This window comes from Python bivittatus, unplaced genomic scaffold (genome assembly GCF_059951505.1).
Source record: "Python bivittatus isolate LINGU-HERP-01145 unplaced genomic scaffold, Pbiv_v1 ctg000240_np1212, whole genome shotgun sequence".
Taxonomy (NCBI): Eukaryota; Metazoa; Chordata; class Lepidosauria; order Squamata; family Pythonidae; genus Python; species Python bivittatus.
Genome location: NW_028277051.1, coordinates 1,213,369 through 1,241,311, shown reverse-complemented (window position 1 = coordinate 1,241,311; position 27,943 = coordinate 1,213,369). Strand labels below are relative to the sequence as shown.

Genomic DNA, 27,943 nt, shown 5'->3' with positions numbered 1-27,943 from the left:
GCGTCGTTTTTTCCGGCTTCCCCGCGCCTGCGCGGCAAAGGGCCACCGTCGCGCGCATGCTCCCGGAGCGGCGGGGAAGCCGCGGTGCGCCTGCGCGACGAGCGCTGTGGCAGCGGCGGCGGCGGCGGCAGCGGCGAAGGGGCCCTGCGTGTGAGGCGACGGCGGCCGACCTTCCCCTCAGCGGCGGCGGCGGCGAGGCAGGCAGCGCGGGCCCCGCCCCCTGTCATGGCAGCCGTCCCCTCAGCCGACCCGGGGCCTGTCCGGGCGGCGGCGGCGGCGGCGGGGTCCCCCAGGCCCGTCGGGTAGGCCGAGCAGGAGGCGGCGAGTCTCCCGCGGCCCCGGAACGCGCTTGCCCCGCCGGGGCGGCCTGAGGGGCGCGCTGCGGCCCGGCCCGCGGGAGTGCGCCCGCTCCCGCTGTTGGATGTGGGAGAGGATGGAGGCCAAGACGGTGGTCTACGACCTGGACACCACGGGCGGCCTCATGGAGGTGAGCGCGGCGCCGGGCGGGGGGCGCGGCGGGGCGCCGGGCGGGGGGCCCGCCCGGCCGCCCCCGGCTCACCTCTGCTTTCCGCCCCAGCAAATCCAGGCGCTGCTGGCCCCTCCGCGGAGCGACGACGGCGGCGGCGGCGGCGGCGGCGGGAGCGAGAAGCGGAGCCGCCGGCCGGACCGGAGCGCCGACCCGCACCACCACCACGCGCACCACCACCACCCCGCGCCGGGCCACCCGCCGCCGCCGCCCGCCGGCCACCCCCACGGGCCCCCGGCGCCGCCCCACGCGGGCGCCCCCCACGGCGCGCACCACCCCGCGGCCGCCGCGGCGCAGCGGCGCAGCGGCCGCGCCACCAACCACGACAGCTGCGACAGCTGCAAGGAGGGCGGCGACCTGCTGTGCTGCGACCACTGCCCCGCCGCCTTCCACCTCCAGTGCTGGTGAGTGAGCGAGCGAGCGAGCGAGCGGGCGGGCGGGCGGCGGCGGACCCCCCCTCCCTGCCTCCCCCCCTCCCGGCGGAGCTGCCCGTTAGCGCGGCCGCCTCCCGTCCCCGCCGGCCGCGGCGGCTTGCCGACTCCTCCCTCGCCGGCGCCGCGGCTCCGCTCCCGACAACATGGCGACCCGCCTGGGATTGTTGCCTTTTCCTCCAGCGCCATTTTGCCCATCGGGCCCCTCCGGGTGTCTCCCCTCCCGGCGGCGGGGCCCAGCCCCTTCCCCCGCCTGCCTCGGAGGCCGAGGCAGGGGCCGCCCGGGCAGCCAGGGGAGGGCGGCCGGGCCCGGCGCCCTCCTCGCCAGGAGGCGGCCGCCCGGCGGGCGGAGGGCGCAGGCCGCCTCCCGAGGAAGCCCACGCAGGATCGGGCTGTTTTCTCCTCGCCCGCTCTTTTGTTTATAGCCCGGAGGTGTTCCAGCTCCTCCTCCTCGGCCGCGAAATCCTCTGCAGGTTTCCCAGCCCATTGTTCGCGCTCGGCTCCCCGGTGCTGCGCCTTGGCCTTGTAATCTGGGTGGTTGCTGAGCCTTCTTGGAAAGAAGGTGCCTTTGCCTGGGGGGCAGGCCGGCTGGGCTGCGTAGGCCGCCGGGAGCTGCGTTAGCAGAGGGAGGCGGCGGCGGCGGCGGCCATAAAAGGAAGGCGGCGCAACTGGCCAAGGTGTCCTCGCGTGCCGCCTCAAATCGAGAGGGTTAGCGAGCCTGCGAGCTTGGCGCGGGAATAAAGCTTTTGGGTGGCTTTGTGCGGAGGGCCGTGCCTGCAGCCCTCGCCTCCCCTCTGTATCGTGGGATTTCTGGGACCGGGAGTGAAATCTGGGCTTGACGCGTAGAGGGCGGCCAGTTGCACATCAGGTTCGTGGTTGGATGCGGCCGAAAGTTTTTGAGCTGGTAAACAGGAAGGAAGCAGTGACCAAAGGTTTCTCATATGATGTGAGGCTTTGCCTTCCTTTGGAACAAGGACACACCCTGCCCTGAAAGTGAAGGGGACTGGAGAGGTAGAGGAGAAGGCCAGCCGTGGTCGCCTGAATTCTGCCCATAGGACTCTTGCGCTGCTGATCCCTAACCTGTGCTGGACTACGGCTCCCTCATCTCCCAGCCATTGTCTGTGTTGGGAGTTACGCCCCAGTGCGTCTAGAAACCACTGGGTCTGGGTCTAAATTACTCCTGAGCGGCTACTGGAGGAATTCCTGGGATCCTCCTTGGAAAACAGGAGGCAGCCTTTCTCATTGGTGGAACTGAGACTTGCCTTTCCTTGGCTTCTGCAGGGCCATGCATATCAACCATTTTGCCTCCAGGCTAGTGAAAAGCTTGGGGTTCTGCCTGCATCTCTGTTTCTAACATGGTCACTCAGTGGATGTGCCTGTTTAAGATGGCCATGAGCTGTTTTTGCTGAAGGCGGATGGCTGTTTAATTGAGGGTGGCATTTAGTTCTCATTCTCAGCATTTGTTTTTGTTTAAATTATATAAACTGGCAGCACACAGAGAAGCTTTCTTTTGGCATTTGTTTAACTTGGGTCCTGCTTTCTCTGGTGTTCAGTTTACTGTATTGTTTACACAGTTGCAAATAAAATTTTTCTTTGCATTTCTTACTTCAAGTTCAAACAACATCAGTTACTGCCTGCAGTTCCTCTAGGCATTTTCTTGTTGGGAGCTGAGTATAAGCTGGTCATATTGGGGAGGGGGAGCAGTGAGGCAATCTAGGAAAGGAAAATGGCAGAAGCTAGCTGTTATTGGTGGTTGACATGATGCTGCCCTGGCGTGCTGGACTTTTCCTCTAACAGCCTGAACTTTAGAGGTCGGGCCTTGGGGGCATGACATCAGGACTGTTCTGCCTCTCAGCTCCAAAAAATCTAAGCCTTATTACTCATGAAAAAGGAGAGAAGCCCTTATCAGGATGAGAAAACTGGTGGACTCCTGTTGGGGAATGGGGAGGGGGCAGTGTTTTGGGGAAACTGTCCTGAAAAATGAGGCCTTTCTTCATCTTAGAAACCATTTTTCTTCTGTGTAATGTGTGTAATGCGTAGTGTTGGTTCTAAACTGTACCTACATAAAACTTGCATATCAGACAAAGAAGGGCCTGTCTGTCTTAGCTGTATTCTAGCTGAGGCTGAACTGGCCACTTCCCTTGTGATTTCATGCAACTGGGATGCAACCTCTGGGTAGTCTGCTAAGGATTATTTTGTATTAAAAGGATTACAGTTAGGAACAAGCTCCATTTAGAGCCCTGCCTTTTGGTCAGACTAGATCCTGCATGTATAAGACATTCATAGTTTCCTTTCAAAGCTATCAAAAGATAGCAATCGATTGTTGCCATAGCATTGTTTAGAAAATACATAGAAAACTGTTAGAGTTTGTAAAATCTCGGTTTACAGCCTGGTAAAGTAGATTAGATCAATGGAGAATCCCACTTGTTTTGTGTTTCTTGAGAATTTGCACTCTCATTGCCTATACTTACGTTCACTCTGTTCTTTCCTTTGGGTACATGCTATATTTAATGGAGATTAGCTAGGAAGTTATTGTGCACTTTAAAAACTTAGTAAAGTTCAAGCTTGTTCTTTCTGCTGCAGCCGACATGCTGACAGTAGCATAACTGATTCTTTGAACAGCTTTTGTGAATAAATATTTCTTTAAAAATAGCTAGGAGATACTTGGCAGCTTTGTTTTCTTTTACCGTTCCCCCAATCTGGTGCCTTCAAATATGTTGTATTACAGTTTCCAGGATGCCCAGCTATTATGATCACTGGCCACGTTGCCTGGGAATTTGGGAGTCTGCCCTCTAACACTTTTGAAAACACCAGACTGGGGGAATTTAACAGTATGCAGCCAGCTGTAATGGTCTTCATTCCTTCCCCTTTTTAACATGCATATGAATGTGCATTGACTCCTGCATTCTGTTCCCAAAGTAAATTTATCATTTTGTGGGTGAACTTGACTTTACAAAGGATAGATGCCATCCAAGTTTGTTTGTTTGTTAGATTCAGAAGTTGCCCAACTCCAGGATGACTCTAGGTGGCTTACACTTAAAATAGAAAAACAATAAAAGCAAACCTAGCCATGCAGTCAAACTACACATCAAACAACCAGCCCGGGCTCCACAAACACCCTATCCCAAGGCCTGGGAGAATAGCCAGGTTTTTAAAGACTTCCGGAACATCATCAGGATGTGAACTAGAGGGATCTCTGTTGAATGTAATTTTCCTAAGAAATTAAAGGTATTTCACCAGGGGAAAAAGATGAGCTTTGTAAGGCAGGTAACTAGGAAATAAGCTGATAGTGGCAGAGTGTGAAGCAGGTGAACAGGATTATTTTCCAGGTTGTAAAAGCTTTCTCCAAACTTAGTGAACCACACTGTCCATCTAGGTCAACTCCCATTGATAGCTTCCTTTTTGCCTCTCAAATTAGAGTTCCCAAAGTCTTTGAAATCTGTGTAACTTCCTGTGAAAGAGATGATAGCCCTGTGTAAGAAACTTAAATGTTCACTTACACCCTTTAAAAGTGCCTTCTATCTACTTCCTCAGTTCGTATTATTTTTGTGAATCTTCTTCCTGGAGGCTACTTGCTAGCTGCTTGCTTTACAATTTTAAGGAACTGACTTTGTTTCCCCGAATAATTTTTGGCTCGGCTGCTCTCAATATAGGTCAGCCATTTGGAGACCTGTTGTGTGAGCCCTTGAAAGGAAAATCTGGCAAATGCAGATATGGAGTTCAGTGTGCACTGCTTAGGAGTTCCAGTTTCTTCCTGTTCTTATACAGGTCCGGGCGTATGCTGTTTGCCTTCTGAGGGTGCACAAGCTGCTGTACATCTGAATGTATATGTTACTCTTGACTCCAACCTACTGCAGTGTCCCTGTTCTGATATTTATCCAACATTTAAAAATGGTCTTTGGAGGTCGGTTGGCTGGTTGGTTGGTTTCCTCCATCTATATAAAAACTTGTCTCAGAAGTCTGGGGTTTATGAATGCTTATGATTCTGTTGTCTTTGGGATGTTAAGGGATGATGGGCAAGGAATAACGGTCCATTTGGTCAGCCTTGTCCCTTCACAGTCTCAAATGGGGCTCTTTCCAACTTTACCTGGAGGTGCTATTGAGAACTGAACTTTGTGTTTGCTACATGCCAGGTGGTTCCCTGTTGTTTATGGAGGCACTACCTCCTTTTAAGATTGTTCAAATAATGTTACTGTGGCACAAAAGTTAATTAATTGATAACACATTGGGTTGACTCTCTCTTTAGTGGCCTGTAAACTGTGCTGGGAATCCTTCCAGGTGAAGTGTGAAGAATAAACATTTTAAATATGCAAAAATAAGTCATGACATTCACCAGATATATATGTGCTGTGGAAAATATATTAAATATGGGTTGAATATCTGCCTCTCTTTGATTTAGCTGAAGGTTACCATCCTGCACTTCAGTTGATGGCTATATGCATATGAGGAAAGGATTTCCGGAATGGGGATGATTTTAAGCATCCTAGTGCTCCCCAGGGGTGTTGGAAGTACCACTCCTGGAAGTCCAGGTTGCAGGGGCAACACTCTTGGAAGAGACCAGCTTTTGGGAAGCCTGGATTATAACCTGCAGCAGATTACAAGGAAGAACAGTGTGCTTAGCAGTAGAACTTTTGTCTGCAGAAGGCCCTGGATTCTTCTCCAACAGTAATAGATAACAATGCTGAGAAGGGACCCCGCTCCTAGCAGGGAGAGCTGCTACCCACAGGAATAGGTAGTTCTGGGGTGTTAGGCAGGTGATCTGCTTTGAAGTCTCTTCATAGTACTACTGTAGTAACAACGTGCCAGCCCATGAGAGACTTCTAGATTGGCAGCGGTTGGATGGACTGAACAACATCACAGCCTGCTGTGATAGGAGGAAAGGCCCTTAGATGGAGCTGGGAGATTCAGACTGCCATTCCCTGAAATCCTGGGCCTCCCTAATTGGTCTGGAGAGGAAAGAGAAAGAAAGAAGGGACAAGGGAGACCAGAAGGCTTAGTCAGGGAAGGGGTGGGGAGCAGTTTGAAGAAGAGGATAATGGTTTTGAAATTTTTTGAGCTATATTCCCCAATTTGCCTTTGAGTCAGACTGTAAAAATTAAGTAGCAGGATCAGCAGAAAAACTAAATTTGATTTAAATTAATTTAGATTTAAAATGAATTAAGTATAATTATAGTTAATTATTGCCTCCTTAGTTGTCAGTCTTTGGAGGAACTCTTGACTGTCAAATCCACCCCTTGAGGTCCTGGGTTTTATATACTGATATAAAAGGGAGCCTCATAGTGGAAGAAAAGAACTGCCAGAAGGGCAAACTGTAGATGAGAGGAAAGGTACAGAGACTTGAAATACCAAACCAAAGAAGTAGCAATCCGTGGCCCCACCCACCAAGAAAACCTTCCCAAAGTGGCCAGTCCAGGAAGAGCTTCTATGGAGTTGGCACAACCATCAAACAGACCTTTCTCCTGGTAGACGTAGGAGGATCTTCCAGCGGTGAGGCCACCCAGAGCAGGAGCGGGATAATTACTGTATAAGAAGGTTCTGTGCAGTTGTCTCTCAAGGAACTAGGTCTCAAACTGTCTAGCTATTTCTGGGTAAGAACTAGGACATTGCTCTGGACCACAAATAAAAAGTCCTCTTAGTTCAACTCACATAGTCCGGGAAAGGTACATTTCCAAGCCTTCAGTCCCAGCCAGCTGATACAAAATGCATTCTACCAGATAGTTCAAGTTTCCATGCTTCCTTCAACCACAGCCCAGATGGAGTATTAAAATCATGGCAGGGAGCTAAAAGGTCATCTAGTTCAACTCACCGAAGATGCAGGAGATCCACTGCTACAGCATTTCCAGGAAGGGGGCTGCTTCAGTAATCCCAAGCAAGATGATCACTGCTTTTTTCCCCCTCCAATTTGAAAAAAATATTTTAAAAATTGTAATTTTCTTTATGCAGCGTATGTATGTGGATCCTACTTTCTGGGGAAATAGGAAACAGTTCACTTCAAGCGCTATAACAATTAAGGCTGACGCGTTACTTCGGCAAGGGAAATTTGGGTAGTTGAGAGTGCTCTAGGAGGAGGTGCAGAGGGTGGTTTCCTTGCCACTTAGGCTATGTGGAGGGAACATCCACAGATCGACACCATGCAATGAGGTTCCATTACCCCCTCATTTTTTCTTCATAATTCTTGCCAGGGGCAGCATAATATAATAATAAATGTTTTCAGTGACATTCCATCACTGAATCACTTTGGCCAAGTGTGTGAATATATATCAGTGAATGTGATGGGATTGGGAAAAGCTTCTGGGACAGGAAACAAGAAATATGTTTGTGCCCAGCAGTTAGAGAAACAAGTTCACTAATTATGGCTGACGTGTTAAAGAGAATAGGTGCGTATGAAAGTTGCCTTTGTTAACCAGAAGGCACTTCAGAGATTCTGCAATTTTTTCTCAAAATTCCACACTCCCTTTTTGTAAGTATTGGGAGTTACTGGTTTTGGCCTCACATAAGTCCAAGATCAGTAAAATACCAAGGTTCTGTAGTTTCAAAGTAACAATCCTGAAAGGCAGTACAGTTAAGAGGTTTTTTCCCCTTCCCTTTATTTTTTGCCTTTGATGAAAAGAAATCAAACAAGTTGTGTCTTGCATCATTCATATGCAGCTAAGTTGGAAACGTGTAACTTCAGAACCCTTATGTAGGGTTCTATAGAAGCGGTCGTTCGCTCAAAAGCATCCTGTCTGTGCCGGGGTTGGTCTGATGGCGCCAACGTGTGCTTCGGGTCTCTGGGAACGAGTGGTTGCAATTAAGAATCCAGTTATTGTAACTTGAACCCAGCTTTCTCTGCACTCAGTCACTTTTCTTACTGGGGGCCATGATTCTGCTGTGGCTGCTATGTAGCTGGCACTCTGCAGCTGTGATTGTAAAGTTAGCAGGGACTTTGTAGTGTCTGTGATTCTCTCAAAAAGCTCTGAGCTTAGTTCCAGGCACCTGTGATTAAAAAGTCTGTGGCAGAAGTCTTGAGAGAGCCACTGCTGGGTGAAATCAGAAGTAGACGACCACTGCCCTTCCAGGTCCTGGAGAATCCCTGTTCCAAGCCAGGTTGCCTAGAGCTGCCCCCAGGGGCTCTCGCTTGATATGGAAGAGAGGAAAGGATCATTGTTACGCTTTTGCTTACCTGTTTCCTAATTTTACTTTAAACTTGTGAAGTACAAGGACATGAGGATCACCATAAGAAAGAGCGTGAGGGCCTATGTATGTTCAAATGTAATAATTGCTTAGCTAGTTACAGATAATAATAATATGTAATTAAATATTTAATGTTTAATTAATGTCATTTTAATCACCCACCTACTTAATGTTTTTATACCAGCCAATCCCCTTTCTTCAGTGTGGGTGTAGCATTTCATTTTTTAAAGTCTGGGGTGACCCTCAGTCCAACCTTTCATGCAGCACCTGGAAGACCAGAGATTCCCTCGTTCTGGGTTAAATAGATTGTTGGTTTGCCCAGCCCTTGAAACATTGTCCCTCTGCCCATTTTTGAATGGGGCTGGATTTTTAAATGGGTTAGCAATGGTTGGGTATGATTCAAATCTACAAATATAGAATGCTGTCTTTTCCCTTGTTTATCCTTGCGCATGGGTACAGGTTTATGGATTCCACAGAGATCTGGGGAATTTTGGAGCAGGATCATGATTATTCCTGTTGAAGTCCTGGTGACACTGGATTAGAGATGACCTGGGCAATTGGCACAGCTGCACCTGAGTAGCCTTCTTGTTCTGGTTGGGGGATCTCTCTCTCTCTCTCTCTCTCTCTCTCTCTCTCTCAGCTGGGTTTTAGAACAGGTTCTGATTTTGACATATCTTAGCTGAAGGAAAAGAAGTAAGTTGAAAACAGGTTGGGAGAAATTCAACCCAAAAGCTTGAGAACAGCTCTTTTAATTCAGCTACTGCTCCTTCTCAGGGTCTCAGGGTTCAGCAAAGTGCTCCTAAGTGCTTTGTGATATCTGGTATTCTGGCCTGGTGGACATTTGATGGAATCCTTGGTAGCATGCTGTTTCATGTCGGCTAGACATTTTGAGAGCAAAATGGCTTGCCTTAGATTCCACATTTCATGCAGTTCAGTCGTTGAAAGTGTCCAGGGCACCAGCTGGTTAAAAATAGTTGGATATTTTCTACATTTAAAGAATATAAGCAAAGAGCTTGATCGAGTTCAGCCAGACCCTTGTTGCGTGACTCTTGCTTTGCTATATCTAGTTGGGAAGGACTGACCAGTTGCATCTAAGAGTTCATACATTTCCACTGAAGAAAAGGATCTCCTCAAAAGAAATAGTAAGGCTGCCTCTTCTGAAAAGGCTTTTGGTAGACTCAGAAGCTCACTCGTGATAGGCTAATATTGTTCACAACAGAAAAAGTATAGCAGCCAATCACATTGAGACATTTACTTTCTAGAAAAGTATTTTAGATCTGATTTTGGCACTGAAAATGCCAAATTCCCTGTTGTGGGATACTAGAGGTAGTATAACCATGTTGATTCTCTTTTGTCTTGCTGCTTTTAATGCCATCAATTACTGCATCTTTATGAAAACTATCTTCAGTTGGGAGTAGACAGAACAGATCTCAGTGGTTACATTCAAATCTGGACAACCATTTCCAGATCTGATTCTGATAGATTTCTGGTTGACCCTTTGGCATCCGATGTGGTTCTTTTTTTTCCCTCAGGCTGTTTCACATGTGAGAACCAGTTTGGTGTAGTAGTTAAGGCATCAGGCTAGAAACCAGAAGGCAGTGACTTCTTGTCCCACCTAGGCATGAAGCCAGCTGGGTGACCTTGGGCCAGTCACTCTCTCTCAGCCCTAGGAAGCAGGCAGTGGCAAACCACTTCCGAAAAACCTTGCCAAGGAACTGCCAGGACTAGTCCAGGCAGTCGCCAGGAGTCAACACTGACTCAAAGGCACCCAAAGAAGAAAAAATTCACATGTACCTGAAAACTGTTCAGAAAGCTCATCCAGAGATGTAGTGTTTAGTGCCATTGATATATTTATATGTGATTTGTGTCTTTTGTCAGATCAAATGAGGCACTTACAGTGCTTATTGAAGACTGCTATAGTAATGGATTGAAATAAATGCAAATGAACTGAAGGCCAATTAAGACAAGTTGGAAATATTCGTGGCAGGTGGACCTTCAGTCCAGAATAGTGGCATCTTTGTCTTTAGAGGTACAAGTGCTCTTGTGCATCAGAGTTTAGTCTGGTACAAAGGTAATTACCCTCCCTGGATAGAGGTCATATGGCTTCAACAGCACATGCCTTAGTAATTGCTTTGATTGCTACAATATACTGCATGTATGGCTACCTCTGCAGATAGTCTGGAATTTCAGTTCATGCTGCATGGAATGACATGTCATGATGCTTGTGTGCCAGTATTATATTTAATGGCTTCCGGTTCTTTGGGGCCCTCAGTTCAAAGTCTGGGGAGCTGAAGGAACATCTCTTTTGATGCTGCTCTGAATACCACTGCTAACTAAATTATGACAGGTCTTTTCACTTGTAGTTCTATCCAAGGATATAGACTGCCCCCCACCAGAAGATCAACATGGCACATTTTCTGTTCTTTGGATTTTGTGTTTTATTTTGTATTGTCCTGAGAACAGTTGCTATTAGGCAAGTTAGTAGCTAATGAAAAAGACAGCCCGTGGACTCAAGCTAATCATCTAAAAGAGATAACACAAGGAAAAGGGATTGGGGTTATAAACTTCTTATGCTGGATCTATGTAGGGGCTGTATCTTTGGAGGGGACAGTTCCAAGCTCCACCTAGCATTTCCTGATGGGTCTGGAACAATTCTTCCCTGAAACCCTGTAAAGCAGTTGCCCATCAATGTTAACAATATTGGATTACCTGGGCCAAAGGTCTGACTTGATATAAAGCCATTTCCTCTGTTCTTTCATTCAAGAAGTCAGCAGCCAAAAGGAGCTAGCGATTCAGCCAAACTGATGAAGTGGGACTCATTTCCATCTTTCCATCCATCCATCTCTCTCTCTCTCCCTCCCTCCCTCCTCCCTCCAGCCAATTGGGAAGGTGGTTGGTGCTTGCTTCTTCTACAGATGGATTGATAGAAAGCTAAAATACACGTAATCCTCACTTAATGACCATTTGTTTAGCAATTGTTCAAAGTTACAACAGCGCTAAAAAAGCGACTTACGACCAGTCCTTGCACTTATGACTGTCTCAGTGCCCCCACGGTCACGTGATCACCATTTGGACCTTCCTAGCCAGCTTCCAGCAAGCAAAATCAATGGGGAACCACATGATTTGCTTAACAACCACATGATTTACTTAATGACCGCAGTGATTCACTTCACCACCACCACAAAGATGTTGTAAAATCAGGTGCGGTCACATGATGCCTCACTTAATGATGCATTTTCCAACCCCTATTGTGGTTGTTAAGCGAGGACTACCTGTAAACCTTGATGAGAGGAAGCAAGCCATGACTCCCAGGAAGTTTTTATGGGAAATAAGCAGTAACAAAAGAAGAAAACGAACCTGAGCTTCCAGTCTTGGCAGGCTCCTCCTCCCTCAGGCCCCACTGGACTTGGCAACACACTGGACAAATTCAGAGCACGTAACCAAACATTTTTTTCTCCTGGGACTGGGATGCTGGGTCCAGAGTCGAAGCTTCTCTAAGCCTGAATGTCTTGCCACGTTGAGCTCTTGGCTCAGCTGTGTGCATCTTTCTGCTCTGAAATCTGTACTCTGACTTGGTAACTTGGCACAGTCTCTTAGTGCAACAACTTTGCTTTCTGCCGCAGCTCCTTCTGTGCCTTTTGTGCAATTTCCTCTTTGCATCCTCATGTGGCAAACAGGCCTGTCACACGTGGGGAGGCAGAAGGAAGGGCCTGGAGCAAATACGTGTATAGTAGGTGGGCGTAAATACGTTTTCCATTGCTACCCAAATAGATCTGTTTGTAAAAATTTAAGAATAGTGAAAAATGAAGGAATAGAAAATACAGGACTTCTTGGGAAGCATTCAGAAGGCTGAATCATAAACATTCCTTAAAATATAATATTGCAACAGACTGAAAGGAAGTTAAATATCCCGAACCTTTTGCACACTTGGGAATGAACTAATATGAGTTAGAGTTAATGTTGTACAGATGTTGGGTTTAGCAGCAGCTTAAGGGCACAACCGCACAACTCCCTCTTGGCGAGGAGAACCCCATTCCTCTCTGATTGCAGAACATGCACGAGAGCCTGTTTGTTTGTGTGTTAGTTTGTTTGTTTCACTCAATTTCTACGACTGCCCATCTCATTATAGTGGGACTGACTACTGTGTTGAGCACAGTAACTCCTCCAGGAATTCTTTGCGGCTAAAAGGAAGAAGACAGTATGTTTCCTGGGAGGTACAAAAAGCCCCAACTCACTGACCTGAGTCACCATCAGGCATTCTGTACTTCATTTGAACAGACGGGAGGATAAAGGCGTATTCACTGCATGTGCCTTTGTTTGCAGAAGCCTTTGGCCATTCCTGTTCTCTTTTTCTCTGCTTGCTGTTGACAATATGAAACCTAGACAGCTTGTTAACATGTCGGTTTTAAGTAATTTCTGCTCTTGCAGTGATGTCTGAGTTTCACAGGACACGCAAGGTGTCTAATGAAACAGTTTTCTTGCTTGGAACATACTTCTGAAAGTTCTGTGGTTTTTCAGTAGCAAAAGGCAACAGCTACGTGTTGTATTTCATTTCAGTATCACCTTTCATCCTGAAAGGTTTTGGGTTGGTTTGCAGCCTAAATATAGACTCCATCTCAAAGGTGAAGGGTATTCTCTGCTGCCTCTGAGGAATTAACCAGTTAGGCCACAGCAGCCAGGTAAGCCAGAAGGAGGTGCTGGCTACCAAAATGGGACTCCTCCTGAGGCAAGGCTTCTTGAAAGGTTAAGCAGACTGTTCTGCTGACCACCTTGGACAGAAGTCTTCCTTAACGGGGACTGATTCCACAGTATGCTCTTTATGCATTTGCTTCATTTTCCGGGGAAGGGGCCGTTTTGTCAAGAGTTGGCGTTCGTAATTGTCTTAAAGGAGAGGTGGATTTTTAGAGACTGGAGGGGCAGGAGCTCTTCGATGGTTGTTTCTCCTTTCCTTGCCTCCCCCAGCTGGCAGGATCCTGGCAAAATGCTCTGCTCTGCTTTCTGACCACTGATCTGCCACTTGGGAAAGATAGGTCCTCTCTGTTTTTCTGGTTCCACCAACAGCAGAAGGAAAATGCTTGCCTGGGATGGCCCTTGTCCATTACACTTCCCCACAGTGGGAATGGAGCCTGGCTGAGGCAGAAGGTCCAGAGGGACCAGCATGGGCCAGAGGTTCCATTCAAGTTTTGCAGGATGGCAGATGTGGGGTATAGGGGAAATGAGTTGGGGTGTTGAGTTGCTTATGTGTCAGACTTACCAGAAGAACAGCAGCTGGGTCTATGTTTTGCAGGAAAACCAACAGCTTTGAAGCACCTTAAAAGCTAACAGATAAATTATTCTGTAAGCTTGTAAGTGGTTCACAGTCAGGCAGATTTAGGGAGCTCTTTTTTTCTGTGATGCTTCTTGTATGACGAATTTGCAGAATGCATCATGTATCCTGAAGGAACACCGTGCAACTGCAGGACAAGCAGAGTCACTCCCTGCCCTGAGGCCCTGAATCTTAACGGCCTAGTAACGTACTCTTCCTGGAAGGAAACAAGCTGTGTAACAACCTTGAGAAGTTCTCTGTGCATTTTGCAGGACGTTGGGTGCTGCCTCCTGTCAGAAATCTTTGCAGCTAATAGCAAGGCCTTTTGTCTGAGTGCTGAAAATGTTCACTTTGGATCAAGGTAGTGCAAGCAAAGTGCTGGGCTCTACCAAATGCCTTCTGACTGTGCTCCATCTGTATAAGCAGTTAAGCTTCAGAGAGAGCTAGCGAATAAAATCTTACTAGCACTCTCTGCAGGCCGGGCTCTCTTTTCTTCTGGACACCTTCCAGCCAATCAATAAAACAATTGGAGTGTTGCTGGCAAGACTCCACTTCAGGTTTATGTTGCTGCTGCCTTCTCCAAATCTTATTTGGAAGCTCTTCTAATTAGAGGGCAGCTGTTAATTGGGATTGTGGTAACTGTATGTGAAAAAGCCACCCTTTTTTTAAATCAGCCCACTCTCTGCTGTGTTCTGGATTTGGGGCGAGATTTGGGGGCTGTTTTAATGGTGCCTGAAACTTCACATGGGAAATCAGAAGGCCAAGCAAGGCCACCTCTGGCTTTTTCCAGTTTTCCAGCTGTGGCTTCTTAGATGTGGTTGATGTGTGGATTTTTCACTATGCTCTTGAGGCTGTCGATCATATTCGCTTCCCTGATTCCTGAGCTGTGCTCTCAAAATGGCTGCTTGCTTCTCTGCCTCCTGCATTGTTAATGTGGCTGATTCTAAACAGGAGGAGCAGGAAGCTTTGGGGTCTCGCAGGCAGGGGGTGTGTTGGTTCCAGCTGCATCCCCAGCTGGTTCTCAGTGACTTGCAACTGAGTTAAGATGAAGTTGGCTTTGCCGTCCAACTGCCTTGGTACGTGTGCTCGGCTTCCTCCTAGGCAGCACCAGTTGGTTGAAGCCCTTCGTAGCCAACTTCTGCCTGATTATCTCTCAGGCCCATCTCCTGCCTGCCTTTGCAACTAGCATTCATTTATATATTTATTTTTATTTGGTTTTGTGCTGCCTGACTCCAAGTGACTCTGGGTGGCTCACAATACAACACAAACCAAACTGGAACAGAAGAAAAAATAGAACAAGTTGACGAATCTGGCAGATACCCCAAAACATCCCACCAAATCGAACATCCAGCAGAGGGGGCTCCAGCCACCCTGGCCCTAGAGCTTAGAAGTATAGGTGGCATGGCAAACAGAAGCGAACGTTGAACCAAATCCTTTGAGCCAATAGAAGCGAATGTGTGCAGCTCGGGGTTGAACTGTGGAGTCTGTGGGGTTCTCTGAGCTTGGCTGTTTTCTTGCAGACGTTTCATTACCCGGCCAGGTAGCATCTTCAGGACCCTTGAGCCATTTGGAGTGGAGGGTGACGAGGTGGCAAATGGGTGTGGGATAGTGTTCCAAAAGAGGAAAGCCTCCCCTCCCCTGTTTTAATCATAAGGAAACCCCTATTTCTGTGGCAGGCCAGCCCCCATCAAGTCCAGCATTCTTGGTCATGCGCCAGCCAGCCCACTGTATTCAGGATCTCCCATTTGCTTCCGGCCCCAGTGGCTTCCTAGCAGCCTTTTGAAAGCATGTGCTTCCAAGGGTAGAAAACAACCCATGACTGTTTGCAATTAAGAGCCTCTCCTCCATGGATTCCCGGTGACTGCATCCTAGATTGCCAGGCAATTTTTCTTCCATTTACAGGTCTTGCCAGGGGCCCTTTCGTCCAAATGTGTCTAAAACCACCCAAGATGGGGCTGTCCTCACATCTGATAGCAACTGATTCCACAGTTGTAACTATGCAGTTATCTATTGAGAGGGTGAAAGGCAGTGGATGTATTCGAAGACCCTTCTCTCAAAGAGGGAGAGAGAGTTAACTTGTGGCCTTATAATTACTGCTGTGCTGCTTTATGGCTGTTTCAGATAACCCTTCAATAAGTGTAATCATGTTTAGCCTTTTTGTAGCACTTTGGTGTATTCAACAGTGCTTCACGTATGTTGTCTCTGTAATTTATATAATGTCAGCAATTCTGCATGGTCAGCTGGTATGACAATTCCCAAACTGCAGATGTGGAAGATGCTGAGAATGGGCTACCCAAGGACCAGGGATGGTGCATGGTGGCCCTCTCTGATCTTTAAGAATGGAAGCAGTACACTGGGGAACTACATGTGGGAACTACAAAACCAATATCACAATCAGTATGGTTATCTTTGAGACACCTGAAGACTCTGGTTGTAGAGTTTGCCCCAGACCTACACAGTTAGCTTGCTGTTCTAGACAGAAAGACTCAAAATATATTTCTTGGTGTTTCTGAATCGCAAGCACTCCCTGAACAGGATAGAGAACTAGGCTGCCAACTCAGCATGGAGCAAAAAGCTGCAGAATTCTGTGGGGGGAGAGAGCAGTCAAGCCATATTGTGACTCAAGATGGCTTTCAGGCCTCGGGATCCACCTTTTAATGTAAACTATATTTTATATTATATTATATTATATTAAAACTATATAGTTTTAATATGAACTATATTTATTTTTATTATTTCTAAGAGTAAGATGGCCTTTAAAAGATTGAAACCAGAATAAAAATGCTAGAAATACTTTAAAAGGCCAACTTTAAACAAAACTCTTTTCACATCTTTCCTGAAAGCCATGAGAGTGGGAACCAGTGGTCACTTAAGTCTACAGTTTGGGGCCGGCACAGGAGAATGTCCTTTTCCATGTGTTTGTCAAACTCTTTCAAAGTTTTGTGGTTAAAATCAATGCTTTGAATTTGAATAAAAGCTCCAAATAATTGACAGTTACAGCAGGTGTGTGGAATCTCTTTACAGCAGGAACAGCCTCTGGCCTAAGCTTCTAGATCAGGCCCACACAGCTCATAGAGGGGAAAGAGCCACATTAATAAATTAAAAATCATTGCGGGCCACAAATGAATGTCTGGTATGCCAATCAGCTGTTTGGTGGCTAGCTGAACAGCGACAGCGCTGGAGCTGCCGGTGGAAGCGAGGTTTGGAGGCACTTGGCAGCGCATCTTTTGGGGTGGTGGCAACAAATTTATTCCTTTTTTAAAAACGCCAGTGGCCTGCCTACTGTGCAGGCCTATTCTAGGCAGCTCCTGGATGAAAAAATCAGCCACTGCTCAGAGGTGTTGCTGTGTGACCTTGGAGTAAAAGGACAGTGGTCGGATGCCTTTAGTCACTAACAAGAGGTGTAAGGTGACCGGTCCCGGGACACAGTTGCTCATTGATCACACGGTGCTTGGGAGAGAACTCTGAAAAAGCGGCAGATGGGAGGGACTCTTAGGCTGAACGGAGAAAGGAGTCCAGGCCCGTGAGAGTTGCTGCTGGGAGGGACAGCTAGATGGAGAGAATTCCCATGTCAGAGGCAAAGGGATGCCAATACTGAACTACCTGAAGTTTGACAATCAAAGCAGAACTTAGAAGAAGTCAGGCACCCTCCAGTTCCTACAGGCAAAAGGGCTTGCTGTGCTGATCATCTGGGGTGTGTTTAATTGCAATGTACCTTGTAATGATTCCAGCTCTTGGCCCCAGAACGTGTGTAGCTCATATGTGCTTCTTGTCTCCTCCCACAGCAACCCTCCTTTGAGCGAGGAGATGCTGCCTCCAGGGGAGTGGATGTGCCATCGCTGCACTGTGCGCCGGAAGGTAAAGAGATTTCCAGCCTCCTGGGCATCCAGACACACACACACACACACAAACACATATGCGTGCGCACACGCACCCTTTCTTCCTCTCTGGAAACCACAGAATGGATCCCAACAGCTGTAGGAAATAAGATTTGAAAAAACACAGCTGGTACTTTTGCAGCAGACAAAAATATCTTTGAATGGACAGCACATTTTTGCACCTCTGTCTTAAGGGGGAAAGTGCATCATAAATCTAAGAAAAGCTAGATAAACTACCCCCCAAAGAGTAACTTACTGGACTGAAGTGTAACATTTGAATAACCCCTTCATTAGTCTAGGGCGGCTGTGGCAGCTTAAGTCAGGAAGGCCACGTTCGCTGCCTTCTTGAGCAAATTGCAGCTGTGGATGGGGCATGCCGGCGATGCTGGCACTGGCCTCGTCTCCTTCCAGGCTGGCTGCCTGGGTTGCCAAGCCCCCAGTTCCTTCCGGCAAGCTCAAAAAGCATGGAATGACCTCCCATTGTTTCCATAGCAGCAGCAGCAGGAAAGGATGAGTTATGTCTGTTTCCTTCGTTGGTGGGAAATGAAATGAGGGGAAGCGATTGGGCTGGGCTCCAACTTGTCATCAGAGAGGCCTGCCCTTTCCTGCAGCCAGCCCAGCTGAATGCAAATATTGGCTCCCAGGGCTGCCAGCCTAAAGGGAAAGGAGCAGCAGCAGGGCCAGGAGCCTTCTGCAAGTTGAGATACGAGATACCAGGGATTCTCCTCCAGCCTGGGGATCTGGGGGATAGAGTTTCCAGCTGCTGCTGCTGCTTTCAAAATGGATCAGTCCCCAAACCAGCATGTTAGTGATTTACTGATTTTAAAAGTGTTAAGGAGGGATGGGTGAGAAGAGGAGCTCTTTTGCTCAGTCCCAGGTCCTTGACATCTCCAGCTGAAAATGATCTGGTACCAGCTGATGGGCCCTGAGGCATTGGAAAGCCCAGCTTAAGGGCTGCACAGCCTTCCTGGGCTCCCCAGACATGACCTTTTGACCTGCCCTTTCCTTTCTCAATTTGGGCAGTTGACATGGAGCATCTAAGCTGTTTAACTGAAAAGCAGTTGTCCTTCTGTCTGAAATGCACCAGCCTTGCCCCAAGCTGCCTCCTGCTCTGACACCTTGATGCTGCCAGCTGCTTCCTTTAATATGTCCCTGGTGTATATGGCACTCAACAGGGCCAAATGGAGTTCCTTTCTCCCTACCCCAGACTTCTCTAACCAGAAAGCCTCTTGTTTTGAGTTGCCTTTTTTTACCCTCAGCAGCCCGGTGAACTGTTGGCATTCTCTTATTAATGAGAATTTGTGTTGATAGGACAAGCGAACAAGAACCTGGCTTGAAGCTAAGGATGCTCAGTTCCATTAGCTCTTCCTTGCCTGGTGCCTTTTTTTCCAAGAGTGGTATCATCTGGTTTACATTCTGAAAAGAAGGCGATAGAATCTGGGGGAGGTTCTTTGTTAAGAATCGGGATGGCCACGGTCCTTCCCCTCCAGGCTCTGTGATTGTGACATACTTTATAGGGGCTCCCCTTAAGTATGGCTCAGTAGTTTCAAAAGATACAGCCAGAATTTCGCAGAAGCCGGCAAGCGGCAGCCGTTTTCCCCAGCATGGTGCCCTCCAAATGTGTTGGGGCCGCAATTCCCAGAAAGTCTAGCCAAGAAAACATATAGTCCTAACATATCTGGAGGGAAGCAGGATTACAGTAGCCCTTCCTAAGTAGCCCAGAAACCCATTAGCCTCTTTCCTGTTGTTCCTCTTTCCCCCAAACCAGTGTGACTGTGATGCTCTGCATTTGGAACAGCCTGCCGGGCGGTTCCTTAGCCGCTATCTCTGCCTGCTTTTACACAGTTTTGATTGCTAAGTTGTAATTTTTAAACACATTTTAAAACATTTTTGTTAAACGTGCTGTTTTTTGTCAGTTACTTTAGTAGAAGGGCAAGGCAGTATCCAGAGAAAAGCTGTGCCATGAAACAGCCACCACGATGACTCCTTTGGGCTTCCAGGGAAGAGATCTCCCCCCCATTCTCTGACTGCCCAGGGACTTCCATGGGGAGGCTGATGGCTCATTTGTGCCTTGCAGAAGAGAGAGCAGAAGAAGGAGCTCGGACACATGAACGGTTTGGTTGACAAATCTGGGAAGAGGACCTCGTCTCCCACCAGTGATGCCGACTACTTGGACCGGGCGGGCGGTGGAAGCCTCCGAACGCTTCCCCACGCTCGGCTCTTGGAGCGCAGAGCAAGCCGGCCCGGCACCCCGACATCCAATACGAGCACTGAAACCCCCAACTCGGAGCAGAACGACATGGACGAGGACATAATTGACGTGGATGATGACTCTGCCCCTGGGGCAGAAGCTGAGGGCGGGCAGCCCCACCTGAAGCGGCCCTTTGAGTTGCTCATCGCTGCCGCCATGGAGAGGAATCCCACCCAGTTCCAGCTGCCCAACGAGCTCACCTGCACTACGGCCCTGCCAGGTGAGCAGCGGCACGACACTTGGTGTGCTGCGCGGGGCTTCTGGAGGCCCTTGGGAGGGGCAGCGCCAGCCCTGCAAGGAAGGAATGTCCTGGGCAGGTGGCCTGGGTTGTTGTCTGTCTTGCTTCTGCTTTGCTTCTGGCATTACCTGGACTAGGAACACAGTCTGGAGGTTGAGCCCAAGCAAGGTGGTCTTCTCCCTTGGGTGTGGGCGTGCACAGGTTTCCCTCTTCAGGCCCCCAACACCTACCTAGCCCTACTTCCTGTTCTGCTCTGCCAGGTACTAGTAAGAGGAGAAGAAAGGAGGAGACCTCTGGGAAGAATGTCAAGAAAGCACAGCATGAGCTGGACCACAATGGGTTGGTTCCCTTGCCGGTGAAAGTCTGCTTCACGTGCAGCAGGTATCAGCTTGGCTTGTGGTGGGGGTCTCCACCGTCTCTGGACCAGAATGGAAGGGGCTGCAAGGGCTGGGGATCTTGTATCTGCACATGGGAACAGAAGGTTTGCCCCCTATTTCAGAAGCTCAACAGAGCCCCCCTTAATCCCTCCCCTCCCAAGTGATGCCCTGCCTAGACCCGAGCTTAACGTTCCCTCCTTGCTGGCCTGGCCCTGTCGAGTCCTCGGGCGGAATTCCTCCTCTTCTGCTTCCCCATGGTTGGGCTTTGCGGGTCACAGGTGAAGGTACTTCTCAGGTTGCAAGGGGATCCTCCTAAGGGAGCTTGCAGTCGTGTTGAGGTTCAGTTCCCAGTGGCACCTCTTCAGGAGGAGCCGGAGGTGACGGGCTGGAAAGTGTGGACAGTCACAGGGGGCGGTCCTGGACTAGGTGGACCAGGCGTAAGGACATTTCTTCTGTGCTCCTCTGTGGAGTAAGAATTCCGGCCTTCCCTTCCAGGAGTTGCCGAGTAGCCCCTCTCATCCAATGTGACTACTGCCCTCTCCTGTTCCACATGGACTGCCTGGAGCCCCCCCTCACAGCGATGCCGCTGGGCAGGTGGATGTGCCCGAATCACATTGAGCATGTGGTGGTAAGCCGGGGCCTCGCCTCTTGGCCGGGGGGGTGGGATGGCCCATAGGTCTCCCTTAGGATGGTCTGTCTCTTTCAGCTGAACCAGAAGAACATGACTCTGAGCAACCGGTGCCAGGTGTTTGACCGCTTCCAGGACACCATCTCACAGCACGTGGTGAAAGTGGATTTCTTAAACCGGATCCATAAGAAACACCCACCCAACCGCCGAGTGGTCCAGTCAGTGAAGAGGAAGGGGCTGAAGGTAGGTGACAGGGCACGAGGCGGCCCCTTGTGGCTTTCTGGTCCACTCGCTCTGGAGCTTGTAGTGCTGGGATTCTGCCAGGAGGGGGCAGCCTTGCTGCTTGGAAGGGCAGCTTCCGGATGGCTCCAAGGACCAGGCCGCCTTCTCTGCTGCCCGCAGGTCCCAGATGCCATCAAATCCCAGTATCGGATCCCACCAGCATTGATGGCGCCTGCAGCCATCCGAGACGGGGAGCTAATCTGCAACGGAGTTTCCGAGGAGCCTTTACACAAGCACCCTGGCAACGCTTCCCAGCACTTAGCTGCCCAGTCGGAACAGCAAGAGGTAATGGCTGACAAGCCTCTCTTGGGAGGGTGGCCATCTTGCCAGGCTGCATCAAATGCCCCTCCTCTGGTTCGGAAAGCAGCTGAGTTGGGAGAGGGCTGTGCAACAGAGAACTTCTATCCAGCCAAAGCCAGGCTCTCCCAGGGCTGCTCAGAAAATCAATGTGGCAGATTAGTCCTGCTCCTTCGCGGAGGGTCAATTCGGGTTGCCTTGTATCAAGGGCTCGGCAAGGAACCTCCGGCAGATTCGGCTCCTCTGCCCCACGGAGCTTCCTTAGTCGTGCTTTGAGGGGCTGCTAGAAGGAAGAGTGTGAATTTGGAAGGATAAGACATAACCAGGTCAGCAGCTGGAAACAGATTTCAAAGGGCTGGTGAGTCGAAATGCCTTTGCTTGGTGCCAAAACATCTGGAGCAGGAAATGCATCATTGACATACTGCTTCCTAGCAGATCCCCCTCTGGCCAAGGAGGACTCTCGTACATTCATTGGAGAGAAAAGGGTTCCCATTTTATACGTGTTTGGTAGATGTGACAGTTGCCGAGATGCTTCCAGTAGGGCTCCTCCTTCAGTGAGGTCTTCTTTGAAAAGAGGATTAGGGTTCTCCCGGGAGGAGCAGCCCTGCTTGAATCCAGACCCAGGCTCCTGGAGGCAGTTGGGCGCAGCGTTCCTGAACAGCTGCCGCCAGCACTAGACGCGGCTGGACCAAGGCAGGTCTGCCCTTGGTTGGGAGGCAGGGCAGAGCTGGCTGCTGGCGGCCTCTCACCTGCGGCCTTCCTTTCTCTTTCCAGTGGCTGTGCAGCATCGTCGCCCTGCAGTGCAGCATCCTGAAACACTTATCTGCTAAGCAGGCGCCTTTTCCCTGGGACTCGGAGCAGGTGGAAAAGGTGGACGTGAAGCCGGTGCTGGCGGCCGACGGCTCCCTCACCAGTCCGTACCAGGCAGCTGACAAGCCGAACGCCCCTCCCAATTGCCCAGCCTCTTGCACCTCTGGGCTCATCCCCCAGAACTCCTTGCAGGACGAGACCCCATACCCTTCCTGCGCGGACAGGCCCAAGAAAGCCTCCCCCTGTGGGACATCTAATGGCCTCAGCAGCACTGCAGAGGTGAAAATCAACGGCCCCAGTTTCTACGGCGATGTCTCCACGCCGGCCTCTCCCAGGCTGAGCGGGCAGGGCGGGGCAATCCCCGGGTTGTCTCATCGTCAGCAGCCCTGGCCCAGGCCCACCACCCCCCCAGCAGCTTGCGGGCTCCTCAATCACGTGGCTGGTGCAGTTGTAAAAACAGAGAACGCCGCGGGACCTGTGTCGTGCCCCCACAAGGTTGCTGTGCCAGTCACCACGCTGCTGGCTTCCATCCCCAGCTCTTGCTTCAGCCTAGAAGCTGCCACTGCGTGGCAGCGGAAGAACACTCAGGCGCAGATTGGGCCTCTGCTGGCTACAGATCTGGGGGCAGCGGACTCTCCCCTGACCGCCACATGGGCGCTCACCCCTCCCCAAGCAGCTGTGGGGGAGGGAGGCTCTGCCATCGCCCCCGCCCATGGCTTTTGCTCATCAGCCCCACCTCCAGGTGAGTGCGCCATGGCATGGGGAGGGCTCAGGGCCCTTGCCCCGCCCTGCCCGAAGTCCCGAATAAAGGCCTCTCTCCTTCAAAAGGCAGGATGTCTTTTCAGTACAGAAAATGGGGTTAGGTTTGCCATGGGCACCTGGGTGATGCCAAGGGAACAATCCAGGCTGTGCCTGGCAATTGTGTCCTCCACAGCTCCAGTCATCCTGCCAGGATGTGGCCACAAAATAAACGCAGGCTGCAGAAGCGAAGGGCCCTGCTGTCCGTGCTGTGGCTTCAGCCTGCTCTGCTCTCTTGCAGCCCTGGGCCTTAATGTCCAGTGGATGCTTCCCAAAGCAGGGTTCCTGTGCTTCTGGCCAGGGCCCCCCCCTTCTCCATTGCCACGGGATGCAACTTCCTTTCCAAAGGGGGATCACGATAATGGTGCAACGGTTTGTCACTGCAAAAGTCAAACAATGAGAGCTTTAGCAGCAGCAAGAACTTGTTGGGAGCAGCGTCCGTCCCAGAAGCTAAACTTGGACCAAAGGGTGGAAGAATGAGGGTTCTTTCAACCAGAAATATTTTTGCTCTGATTTTTTCTGTTTCCCACTCTTAATTATGGCAATTTTTGAGTGTTTTCTTTTTTTCATTGTACTAACTTGGTTATAAACAGATTTAGGAGTCTGACAAGGTCTGGAAAATTTAACAGTAACCAAGAATTCTGACCTAACTCTTCCCTTTCCTCTTGTCTCCAGATGGAAAGGTCAGCCCGAGCACCCTCCCTGTTTTAGCCACCCCTTCCTTGCTCCCTTCCAACTCTTCAGCTGCAGTGGACATTGCTGGTCCCGTGAAAGCATTAATCGATGGCAGTGGAGGTGAGGACCCTTCACGTGTGCCCCAGGAAAGGCCTTCTTTCTCCAGGAGGGCAGTGCTCCCCAGCTGGCCTTGCTGCTGCTGTTCTTCTTGCAGTGGCCTCTGTGCGTGCGTGTGCGCATGCATGCACACACACAGATTGAAGGCTGACAGAGGAAATGGTCCCGTTCTCATTGATGCGTGGCCAGCCGGCCAGCCTGCCCACCTCTTGCTTTCTTCCTTCACTTGCTGGGTGGACACGCTGTCCTCTTTGGCTGGACAGCCACCAAGCTTTCTTCTGAGGCTGCTGTCCCTGTCACCAGTTGCTGCTCCTGGTCGCTTTGAAAGCCACCGGGTTGACTCCCTGCCCTGATCCAGATGCTCAGCTGATCAACCACATTGCCTTTTTGTTAGCAGAGATTGAGATCGGTATGCTGGATGAGAAACTGATCAAGTTCCTGGCCTTGCAGAGAATACACCAGCTCTTCGCTTCCAAAGCCCAGCCCTTGGCCGACAACGTGGGAGGCCCCCCACCCAGTTCTGCAAACAGTCCTGCGGAAGGTAATCTATGCAGTCTTAATCTTACACTTTCCTGTGAAGATTGCTGCTGTAAAAGGTGGTTAGAAAGGAGGTAGGCAGAGACTCAGGGGGCTTGGCATCCTCCTGCTTGTGTTCCCCCTGCTACCCCCCCCCCCCGGCTTTCCTTGGCTGCCTCTCTGCTTTGCTTTCCGAGTGTTGTACAATCAAAGTACGAAGTAACCCCTGAGAGAGTGCTAGGGGCCCACCCCTGCTCATAGCAGGAATCTGGACTAAAGCATCACTGGCAAGTGGCAGACTGGCTTGGTTTAATCCATCCAGCAAAGGGAAAACCCACCATCACCCCCCGCTCTGGGCCCTGGCACTGCTCTCGGCTGTTCCGACTGCCTCGGAGGACGATGGACACATTGGATGCCCGCTGCTTTGTGATCATTGGCACCCTGTCACAGGCACCGTTTGCTGAGGAGCCCAGAGAAGCAAAACCTCCCCCCTCCCAGCACACAGATTTTGCTGAGCCTTTCTCTGGCCTAGGAGCAGCATGTTGGCAGAAAGTGGGATGGGAGGGTTAAGGGAGGTGCAGAAGTCCTCTTTTCCCATTTTTGCTGGGGAGGTGGGACTAAGTGGAGCTGAGCCCAATTCTTCCCAGTGGCGATCAGAGGAGACGTTCGGACCTGAGCATCCCATCGCCTACCCTGGGAGCTGCTTGGGACCCAAGGCACCTTTCTGCCTTTCAGGACAGAGGAAGGAGGTGCAGGCCCGGGCCGTCTTCTACCCTCTCCTGGGCACGGGCAGTGCTGTGAACATGTGCTACAGGACCCTCTACATCGGGACAGGCAAGGGCTGGTTCTCTGCATGGCTGGCAGGTGTTGGTAGGAGAATGTGGTGAATGCATACAGCTCTCCAGGGGAAGGAGCCTAGCAGCTCTTCCTGCGGCTTGGGATGCATTCCTGGGGCTTTCTCTGCCCCCCTCGCTGAGAAAGTCACCCTCTGGGCAGCTGCTGAAACATTTTTTTATGTAAAACAAATGCAGAAGGGCAGGAATCAGAGGCTGGCTCTGTCTTCTGGGAGGTGCCCTGACTCCAGCTCCCTCCCTGAGGCCTCCCTGGTTCTGGTCAGTAGTGGGGACAGCCTGCCTGCCAGCGCACCTGCCCCTGAGCTGCGGTTCTGACCCTCCTCCTTCACTTGGCAGGAGCAGACATGGACGTGTGCCTTACAAACTACGGTCACTGCAACTACGTCTCAGGCAAACACGCCTGCATCTTCTATGATGAGGTGAGGGGCAGAAGGAGGGGAGTGGTTGCACGTAGGCACATGCCCTGTTTTGGGTTGAAGCAGGCATGGAAGCGTTTTGGGGAGGGTGTTCCAAAAAGGGACAAGGCTCTTTCTCTGGTTTTTTTCCCCAACCTCAGCCATTCTGAGATTTGGTACAACTGAGTTTCTTTCCCAGAACACCAAACATTATGAACTGCTCAACTACAGCGAGCACGGCACAACGGTGGACAATGTCCTGTACTCGTGTGACTTCTCTGAGAAGACGGCGTTCATCCCTCCCAGCAGCATGGTTGCCAAAGTACAGAGTGTGATCAGTAAGTTCCCAGGGCCATTTCTACTTTCGGCCAAGAAGTACAGGTAGTCCTTGCTTAATGACTGTTTAATAGCGGTTCAAAGTTACAACGGCCTCAGAAAGGGTGCTTTAAAGCACTTCCGGCCATCGCAAAACGTCATGCCACCCACCCTCCCCCAACCAGTCATGTGGCTGCATTTATGACCAGTTGCCAGACTCCCCGCAATCAGGTGATTGCCACTTGCAGTCTTCTCTACTGGCTTCCCCAGAAAGTCAGTGGGGAAGCCGGCAGGGAAGGTTGCAAGTGGAGGGGACGGAGGGGAGCTGAAGCCTTCTGCAGGCAGCCCTTTCACTCCGTCCGCCTAGCCACCCAGGAGATCGCTTAACGACTGCAACCGGGACTGTCCGGATTGCGGTCGTTGAGCGAAGCAGTCATGTGGCCATCTCAGCGATCAAGATTCTAGTCCCAGTTGTGGTCGTTAAGCAAGGACTACCTGTACTTCCACACCCTCGTATACATCCGCATACACCTCACCAGCTCCCACAAGGGGGGTCCTAGAATCTTTTTAGTTCTCTCTATTGAACGCTGGCTTGCTCCAAGTTCTCTGTTGTTTGCAAAGTAACAACGTTTTTTAAATTTTCATTTATTTATTTATACAATTTATATAGCCGCCCATCTCAGACCAGTGTTCTGTTTTACATGCTGTTCCTGCATCAGTGGCCACGTAGCTCATTAGGATCTAGCCCCGTCTTCCTGCTCACTCTGATCCGTGACTTGCTCTGAGCTGCCCTCCTCTAAACTGCGTTCAGTTCTGGCACGCGAGACCTTCCTGTGCCTCTTTGTGGGATGGCAGTCGTAGCTACCCAAAAGAAAGTTGCGGGAGGAGGGCCTTGTTTGTCTTCTACTGAAGTTTGTAATCGGAAAAGGTGCTACCAGGCTCCTCCTGGCTTCCTGCCGAAGGAAAGCACGTTCGATCCAGAAAGGACTGTTGGAGTTCTCGGCACCGCTAAACGCTTTTCTTTTTAATCTGAAGAAGAGCTACGTGGCTCGGGTTTCCTTGGAACTGGGAGACGCAGGCTGTCTGGTCTTTTGAGCTTCCTGGCTGAGGTGCACCTAGGCAGGACCCACTCTTCTCTCCCTGGCTGTCCCGAAGCCCCTGGCCCCCCGCCAGGGTTGGGGGATTCATCCTGTGGTCTCAGGGCTAACCCTCCGGTGCCCCCCTGAGGTTGGTTCTTCCATGGGCATCTGATTCCTCCAGCTGAACTGTTTCATTTCACGGGATTCTCTTCTGCTTCCTTCTCGTTATTTCTGACGCTCCAGGCCTTTTTGTGGTGCTTGTAACGGTTGCGTGCAGTGTGTAGACAAGGCATTGCTCTCAAGCAGGGAACGCAGAATTCACCCTCCTACTTGTGCGAGCTTGAATTTCAAATAGCGGCGGCGGCGGCAGGAAAGTTTGAGCTGGGCATAAACCGTAGAAGCCAGTGGGGGCTAACCCCAGTTCTCCTTGGCAGGCGATAGGGTCCCCTAAAGATGGTACAGAATAGCAGAGATTGCAGCTAATTATAAAATGCGGTTTCGTTTGCATAATTAAACAGACCCCAGAGTGGATTGTCTTGGCTCAGGACTTGAGGGCAGAGAACCATCTTCCTCACACTTTGCATCCATCCTCTGTATGTTCTGCCTCCAGAGCGCCACAAGAACCGGAAGCAGCTGGAGGAAGAGCCGCCACCGAGCGAAGAGGCCGCGTCGATGAGGGCCCAGGCCCAGGGTCAGGCCCAGCATCCCTGCAGTTGCAAAGCCAGCAGTTCCAGCCTGATCGGAGGCAGCGGGGCGGGATGGGAGGGGACGGCTCTGTTGCACCACGGCAGCTACATCAAGCTCGGCTGCCTGCAGTTCGTCTTCAGCATTACGGAGTTTGCGACCAAACAGCCCAAGGGGGACGCGTCGGCCTTAGTCCAAGAGACGGACTTGGAAGAGAAACTGTCCCCCAAGGCCCACCAGGTTCCTGTGCTTCGGTCCAATTCAGTGCCATAGGAGCTGTGGGGCAGCAAGGAGGGAGGTGGGAGGAAAGCCCC

The 27,943-nt window shown here is 50.4% G+C and overlaps 1 protein-coding gene across 5 annotated transcripts; it reads left to right on the top strand.

The window, feature by feature from the left end:
- Positions 1–14: 14 nt before the first annotated feature.
- On the top strand, positions 15–27,943 carry PHF12 (PHD finger protein 12). 5 transcript variants are annotated; one of them, XM_088138712.1, is made up of 15 exons: positions 17–487; positions 578–930; positions 17,221–17,293; positions 19,391–19,784; positions 20,063–20,183; positions 20,675–20,807; positions 20,886–21,050; positions 21,210–21,374; positions 22,161–22,299; positions 23,670–23,789; positions 24,184–24,327; positions 25,038–25,136; positions 25,493–25,575; positions 25,751–25,889; positions 27,556–27,943. In XM_088138712.1, exons 1-15 carry the CDS (start codon positions 422–424, stop codon positions 27,900–27,902), a joined length of 2,541 nt encoding a protein of 846 aa, XP_087994838.1. In that variant the 5' UTR covers positions 17–421; the 3' UTR covers positions 27,903–27,943. The 5 variants fall into 5 exon arrangements, with proteins under 5 accessions (XP_087994836.1, XP_087994838.1, XP_087994837.1 ...); XM_088138711.1 differs by having other exon boundaries at positions 24,181–24,327; XM_088138709.1 differs by having other exon boundaries at positions 22,161–22,938.